This window comes from Salmo salar, chromosome ssa09, assembly GCF_905237065.1.
Source record: "Salmo salar chromosome ssa09, Ssal_v3.1, whole genome shotgun sequence".
Lineage (NCBI taxonomy): Eukaryota > Metazoa > Chordata > Actinopteri > Salmoniformes > Salmonidae > Salmo > Salmo salar.
In genome coordinates this window covers 152,825,053-152,833,303 of record NC_059450.1, presented here as the reverse complement: position 1 = coordinate 152,833,303, position 8,251 = coordinate 152,825,053, and the positions used below count along the sequence as shown (strand labels likewise).

General features: G+C 44.9%; 1 protein-coding gene across 1 annotated transcript; it reads left to right on the top strand.

The window, feature by feature from the left end:
- The first annotated feature begins 3,478 nt into the window (after positions 1-3,478).
- LOC106613288 (extracellular calcium-sensing receptor) lies at positions 3,479-7,685 on the top strand. Its single transcript, XM_045687102.1, has 7 exons — positions 3,479-3,700; positions 3,805-4,093; positions 4,934-5,436; positions 5,476-5,746; positions 5,894-6,121; positions 6,432-6,555; positions 6,752-7,685. The coding sequence occupies exons 1-7, from the start codon at positions 3,495-3,497 to the stop codon at positions 7,666-7,668; spliced, it is 2,538 nt and encodes an 845-aa protein (XP_045543058.1). The 5' UTR covers positions 3,479-3,494; the 3' UTR covers positions 7,669-7,685.
- Positions 7,686-8,251: the final 566 nt, after the last annotated feature.

The window sequence follows — 8,251 nt, the reverse complement described above, 5'->3', positions numbered from 1 at the left end:
ACAAAATCAGCATGAATGCGTACATTGTTTAGTCATATTTCTCATGATAATGTACTTTATTTTGACATATTAAGTATTTCAGGTATGAACATTTAATTGTTGAAAATAAACAATGTATAACTAGAAATTGAATTGGTTGTTTTTTTTTATTATGAACTAAGTCCAATTTGACAGATCTTTTTTTATTGTCAGAGTCTGGCTAAACTGTAGTGAATGAGGTATATAACCTGAATACCATGACAAATTTCCCAACAACCAGAGATAGTACCATGTCAACCTTCCCAACAACCAGGGATTACCATGTCAACCTTCCCAACAACCAGAGAGATTACCATGCCAACCTTCCCAACAACCAGAGAGATTACCATGTCACCTTCCCAACAACCAGAGAGAGTACCATGTCAAACTTCCCAACAACCAGAGAGATTACCATGTCACCTTCCCAACAACCAGAGAGAGTACCATGTCAACCTTCCGAACAACCAGGGATTACCACGTCTACCTTCCCAACAACCAGAGAGATTACCATGTCAAACTTCCCAACAACCAGAGAGATTACCATGTCAACCTTCCCAACAACCAGAGAGAGTACCATGCCAACCTTCCCAACAACCAGAGAGAGAGTACCATGTCAAACTTCCCAACAACCAGAGAGAGTACCATGTCAACTTTCCCAACAACCAGAGAGATTACCATGTCAACCTTCCCAACAACCAGAGAGATTACCATGTCAACCTTCCCAACAACCAGAGAGAGTACCATGCCAACCTTCCCAACAACCAGAGAGAGTACCATGTCAAACTTCCCAACAACCAGAGAGAGTACCATGTCAACTTTCCCAACAACCAGAGAGATTACCATGTCAACCTTCCCAACAACCAGAGAGAGTACCATGTCAACCTTCCCAACAACCAGAGAGATTACCATGTCACCTTCCCAACAACCAGAGAGAGTACCATGTCAACTTTCCCAACAACCAGGGATTACCATGTCAACCTTCCCAACAACCAGAGAGAGTACCATGCCAACCTTCCCAACAACCAGAGAGATTACCATGTCAACCTTCCCAACAACCAGAGAGAGTACCATGCCTACCTTCCCAACAACCAGAGAGACTACCATGTCACCTTCCCAACAACCAGAGTACCATGCCAACCTTCCCAACAACCAGGGATTACCATGCTAACCTTACAAACAACCAGAGAGATTACCATGTCAACCTTCCCTACAACCAGAGAGATTACCATGTCAACCTTCCCAACAACCAGAGAGAGTACCATGCCTACCTTCCCAACAACCAGAGAGAGTACCATGCCAACCTTCCCAACATCCAGAGAGAATACCATGTCAACCTTCCCAACAACCAGGGATTACCATGCCAACCTTACAAACAACCAGAGAGATTACCATGTCAACCTTCCCTACAACCAGAGAGAGTACCATGTCAACCTTCCCAACAACCAGAGAGAGTACCATGCCAACCTTCCCAACAACCAGAGAGAGTACCATGTCACCTTCCCAACAACCAGAGAGAGTACCATGTCAACCTTCCGAACAACCAGGGATTACCATGTCAACCTTCCCAACAACCAGAGAGAGTACCATGTCAACTTTCCCAACAACCAGAGAGATTACCATGTCAACCTTCCCAACAACCCGAGAGAGTACCATGCCAACCTTCCCAACAACCAGAGAGATTACCATGTCACCTTCCCAACAACCAGAGAGAGTACCATGCCTACCTTCCCAACAACCAGAGAGAGTACCATGCCAACCTTCCCAACAACCAGAGAGACTACCATGTCACCTTCCCAACAACCAGAGTACCATGCCAACCTTCCCAACAACCAAAGAGATTACCATGTCACCTTCCCAACAACCAGAGAGTACCATGTCAACCTTCCCAACAACCAGGGATTACCATGTCAACCTTCCCAACAACCAGAGAGTACCATACCAACCTTCCCAACAACCAGAGAGATTACCATGCCAACCTTCCCAACAACCAGAGAGATTACCATGTCAACCTTCCCAACAACCAGAGTACCATGCCAACCTTCCCAACAACCAGGGATTACCATGTCAACCTTCCCAACAACCAGAGAGATTACCATGTCACCTTCCCAACAACCAGAGAGAGTACCATGCCAACCTTCCCAACAATCAGAGAGAGTACCATGCCAACCTTCTCAACAACCAGAGAGATTACCATGTCAACCATCCCAACAACCAGAGAGAGTACCATGCCAACCTTCCCAACAATCAGAGAGAGTACCATGCCAACCTTCCCAACAACCAGAGAGACTACCATGCCAACCTTCCCAACAACCAGAGTACCATGCCAACCTTCCCAACAACCAGAGAGAGTACCATGCCAACCTTCCCAACAATCAGAGAGAGTACCATGCCAACCTTCCCAACAACCAGAGAGAGTACCATGCCAACCTTCCCAACAACCAGGGATTACCATGTCAACCTTCCCAACAACCAGAGAGAGTACCATGTCAACTTTCCCAACAACCAGGGATTACCATGTCAACCTTCCCAACAACCAGAGAGAGTACCATGCCAACCTTCCCAACAACCAGAGAAAGTACCATGCCAACCAGAGAGAGTACCATGCCAACCTTCCCAACAACCAGAGAGAGTACCATGTCACCTTCCCAACAACCAGAGAGAATACCATGTCAACCTTCCGAACAACCAGAGAGAGTACCATGTCAACTTTCCCAACAACCAGGGATTACCATGTCAACCTTCCCAACAACCAGAGAGAGTACCATGTCAACCTTCCCAACAACCAGGGATTACCATGTCACCTTCCCAACAACCAGAGAGATTACCATGTCAACCTTCCCAACAACCAGGGATTACCATGCCAACCTTCCCAACAACCAGAGAGATTACCATGTCAACCTTCCCAACAACCAGGGATTACCATGTCAACCTTCCCAACAACCAGAGAGAGTACCATGTCAACCTTCCCAACAACCAGAGAGATTACCATGTCACCTTCCCAACAACCAGAGAGATTACCATGTCACCTTCCCAACAACCAGAGAGAGTACCATGCCAACCTTCCCAACAACCAGAGAGAGTACCATGTCAACCTTTCCAACAATCAGAAAGAGTACCATGCCAACCTTCCCAACAACCAGAGAAAGTACCATGCCAACCTTCCCAACAACCAGAGAGAGTACCATGTCAACCTTCCCAACAACCAGGGATTACCACGTCAACCTTCCCAACAACCAGAGAGATTACCAAAAAAAAGGTCCTGATCACAATGAGACAGAATCTCAACGTGTCTTTGATTTCTTGTTTGGTTGAATGTCCCCTGGTCTCCTGAGACCTTCCTCCTCCAGGAGCCACACCAGGGCTGGAGCCATAGCAGCTACCCCTGCTGTAGGGGCGGGAGGCCAGGGGCTATATAAGGTCTAAGGCCGGGAGCTGTAGAGTTTAAGAGCCCTGTCTGCACTACAGTGCCAGGAGCCATGCCACAGCTGGAGCTGGTCATGTTGGTGCTGCTGGTGGTGATGGGGGAGGGAGAGCCTGTGTGCAGGCTGCAGAGCAGGGAAGAGCTGCCAGACCTGGCCAAGGATGGGGACCTTGTCATCGGAGGCATCTTCTCGTTCCGCACCGAACAAGATGGGGTCATAGACACATTTCAGACCATCCCCAAAATTCGTAGATGCATAAAGTAGGTATATTCATCATGTTTATTTGTTTCAAACATTGTTGTTGTTTTTTGTTATTTGAAGTTTAAAGTGTACTAAATAATTTCTAACTACAATTTTTTTTTAGTTATAATTTCAGAGAATTCCAGTTTGCTCAAACAATGATCTTTGCAATTGAGGAGATCAACAGAAACTATGAAATTCTTCCAGGCATTAAGCTTGGATACAAAATCTACAATCACTGTGGCACTATGGATATACTGAGAACTGCGATGGCTCTGGTGAACGGACAGAAGAGCATAATCAATGACAACAACTGCACTGAATCGGACACAGTCCAGGCCATCCTTGGTCATTCTGGATCAACACCTACTATCGGAATGGCACAGATGGTTGGGAGGTTTCAAATACCAGTGGTAAGAAACAACATCAAAATAAAGGGAACAACATAAACTGTCTAGTAAATACAATGTCATCTTGAACAAATTACTACTTCATGTAGCTTTTAAATCAAATGCACAAGTATCTACAGTATGCTCTATTCTGTCATATTCAGAAGTGCTGTCATATTCAGATGTGCTGTCATATTCAGACTGCTGTCATATTCAGACTGCTGTCATATTCAGACTGCTGTCATATTCAGAAGTGCTGTCATATTCAGACTGCTGTCATAGTCAGAAGTGCTGTCATATTCAGACTGATGTCATATTCAGAGTGCTGTCATATTCAGACTGCTGTCATATTCAGACTGCTGTCATATTCAGACTGCTGTCATATTCAGAAGTGCTGTCATATTCAGAGTGCTGTCATATTCAGACTGCTGTCATATTCAGAAGCGCTGTCATATTCAGACTGCTGTCATATTCAGACTGCTGTCATATTCAGAAGTGCTGTCATATTCAGAGTGCTGTCATATTCAGACTGCTGTCATATTCAGAAGCGCTGTCATATTCAGAAGTGCTGTGATATTCAGAAGTGCTGTGATATTCAGAAGTGCTGTCATATTCAGAAGTGCTGTGATATTCAGAAGTGCTGTCATATTCAGAAGTGCTGTCATATCATATTCAGAAGTGCTGTCATATTCAGAAGTGCTGTCATATTCAGAAGTGCTGTCATATTCAGAAGTGCTGTCATATTCAGAAGTGCTGTGATAGCCAGAAGTGCTGTGATAGCCAGAAGTGCTGTGATAGCCAGAAGTGATGTGATATTTTGTCACTAATGTCACAAACTGTCTTTTGTGATCCTCACCAAAACAGATCAGCCACTTCGCCACCTGTGGGTGTCTGAGTAACAGAAAGGAGTTCCCTTCCTTCTTCAGAACCATCCCCAGTGACTACTACCAGAGCAGAGCCTTGGCCCAACTGGTGAAGCACTTTGGCTGGAGCTGGGTGGGGGCTATAAGCAGTGATAATGACTACGGGAATAGAGGCCTAGCCACCTTCATGCTAGCTGCACAGGAGGAAGAAGTGTGTATAGAATACTCTGAGGCATTTGAGCAGACAGGTCCGCGCCATGAGATTCTCAGGATAGTGGAGACTATTAAACAGTCCAGTTCAAAGGTCATCATGGCCTTCATGACCCACAGGGAGATCAAGGTTCTGGTGAGTGAGCTCTACAGGCACAATATCACAGGACTGCAGTGGATCGGCAGTGATGCCTGGATCACAGACCCTTCTCTCACTGCCATCGAGGGATACAGCGCCCTATTGGGCGCCATAGGCTTCACGGTGACCAAGGCTCACATCCCCGGGCTGGGAGAGCATCTAAAGGATGTACACCCTTCTCACTTCCCCAACAGCATGTTTCTCAGGGATTTCTGGGAGATTGTGTTCGACTGCTCGCTCAATATGACTACAGAACCTAAGAGGAAGCCATGCAACGGCTCTGAGAGTTTAAGAGACGTGCAGAACACGTTCACAGATGTGTCCGAGTTCACATTCACTAATAATGTGTATAAGTCTGTGTATGCTGTGGCTCATGCCCTCCACAACCTGTTGACATGTGAGGAGAGCCGGGGCCCCTTCTCTAATGGGAGCTGTGCTCAACCCACACACATCCAGCCATGGCAGGTGAGCAGGAACCAGTCTGAGAATTCACCAGTTTTCATTGTCACATATTACATATCATAAACAAATACGCTGGTGAGGTTATGTGTTCTTCTTCAACTTTTATTGTAGCTGAACTATTTTTGTAATTTCTCCCCCCAACCACAAAAGGTTTTGTATTACCTTCAAAAAGTGAATTTCACAACAGAGGAAGGAGAGAGAGTGTTTTTCGATAGTAATGGAGACTCACCGGCTAGATACGAACTGGTTAACTTACAAACCACTAACCCAGGCACCATGGATGGAGTCACCGTCGGTACCTATGATGCCGCACTGCCAAAAGGCCACCAGTTCATGATGAATAACGTCAGTGTCGTTTGGAGAGGAGGTAGTAAAATGGTGAGGCTCTTAGTCACTCAAACATCTCTCTCTATATATATATATATATATATATATATATAATCTACAGTGAATACAAAACTATCTGTATTCTTCGTATGTCAAAATACATTTTAGGATCTAAGTGTACACAAGTATATTAACATGATTCTGTCATTACACTGCTTTTGATTGAATTGTTGTGGTTGTTTTTGCTGTTTTCTGTGTATCAGGTGCCTGTGTCAGTGTGCAGTGAAAACTGTAACAGACCCTGCTGGAGTAAAACATGTAACATTTACAGTAAACCGTGTATGCTCTCTGTCCCCTAAAGATACCCGTGTCAGTGTGCAGTGAGAGTTGTCCCCCAGGTACTCGTAAGGCTGTACAGAAAGGAAAGCCTGTATGCTGTTATGACTGTGTCCCATGTTCAGAGGGAGAGATCAGCAACGCTACAGGTGATGCGTAAACACACAGCATGACGGCTCACTGAAAAACAGTCACTCAGAAATAGACACAGGTCCCAGAGGCACGCTAAAAAAAAAAAAAACATTTTAAATGATGTCATATTTCAGACATCAATCTTAGTATGTAAGTGCTTTACGATTGTAAAAGTAAAGTCTGACTATTGTTTTTTTTATCATCTAACTTCAGATTCCATCGACTGTATGAGGTGCGAGCTGGAATACTGGTCCAACAAGTACAGAGATTCCTGCCTTCCGAAAGAAGTTGAATTCTTATCTTATGAGGAAATCATGGGGACACTGCTGGCCTTGTTTTCATTGCTAGGGGTGTTTCTTACCGTGATGACATCATTCATTTTCTACTGTTACAGAGAGACTCCCATCGTCAGGGCCAACAACTCTGAGCTGAGCTTCCTGCTGCTCTTCTCCTTGACTCTGTGTTTTCTGTGTTCTCTTACCTTCATTGGCCGGCCCTCTGAGTGGTCCTGTATGCTGCGCCACACAGCGTTTGGGATCACCTTCGTCCTCTGCATCTCTTGTGTTCTGGGGAAAACAATAGTGGTGTTGATGGCCTTCAGGGCTACGCTTCCAGCCAGTAATGTCATGAAATGGTTTGGTCCTCCACAGCAGAGACTCAGTGTTTTGGCTTTCACTCTCATACAGGTCCTGATCTGTGTTCTTTGGTTAACAGTCTCGCCTCCTTTCCCCTACAAGAACATGAAAACCTATCAGGAAAAGATAATTCTAGAGTGTGATGTGGGTTCAGCTATTGGTTTCTGGGCTGTGTTGGGCTATATAGGACTCCTGGCTCTCTTGTGCTTTGTGCTGGCTTTTCTGGCTCGGAAGCTGCCTGATAACTTCAATGAGGCAAAATTCATCACCTTCAGCATGCTCATATTCTGTGCTGTCTGGATCACCTTTATCCCAGCTTATGTCAGCTCTCCTGGGAAGTTCACTGTAGCCGTGGAGATCTTTGCTATTCTGGCCTCCAGTTTTGGTTTACTTCTCTGTATATTTGCTCCTAAATGTTTCATTATATTGCTGAGGCCAGAGCAAAACACCAAGAAACATATGATGGGGAAGACATCCAATGATATAAGTCATTAACATATTTTAGAAAATGTTGGGGCCTACTAACTGATATACTGTTTGTCAAATGTTCTGTAGTAAACTGTGAGGACAACAACTGCTGCAAGTTTGAACCTTGTTAAAAGAATATTAGTCACTAGCTGTTTAGTGTTTAGTGCTTTTAGTGTTGTGTGTATTTAAATAAATCACAATCAACAAAAACCTTTTGTCAAATAGTAGATATTGAAACATGAACATTAGGACATTGTCAAAGATAGACAGGCTGTCTCAATAAGTTATTGTGTGCACGAAAACACAGGGCAGACAGACAGACAGACAGACAGACAGACAGACAGACAGACAGACAGACAGACAGACAGACAGACAGACAGACAGACAGACAGACAGACAGACAGACAGACAGACAGACAGACAGACAGACAGACAGACAGACAGACAGACAGACAGACAGACAGACAGACAGACAGACAGGTAAACAAGTAACCACCTGGTACAGACAAGCAGGCCCTTTGACACACACACACACACACAGTGGGATGTCTCTCTACAGGTACAGAGGAGCTGCTGCTAATGCCACAGAGCACAGTCCCAGGGGAGGAAA

Bases quoted from the DNA above. Each gene is read 5' to 3' on its own strand.
- LOC106613288 (XM_045687102.1), top strand. From the start codon at position 3,495: ATGCCACAGCTGGAGCTGGTCATGTTGGTGCTGCTGGTGGTGATGGGG. The intron at 4,094-4,933 runs GTAAGAAACAAC...TCACCAAAACAG, and splicing joins GGAGGTTTCAAATACCAGTG to ATCAGCCACTTCGCCACCTG. The intron at 6,556-6,751 runs GTGATGCGTAAA...ATCTAACTTCAG, and splicing joins AGAGATCAGCAACGCTACAG to ATTCCATCGACTGTATGAGG.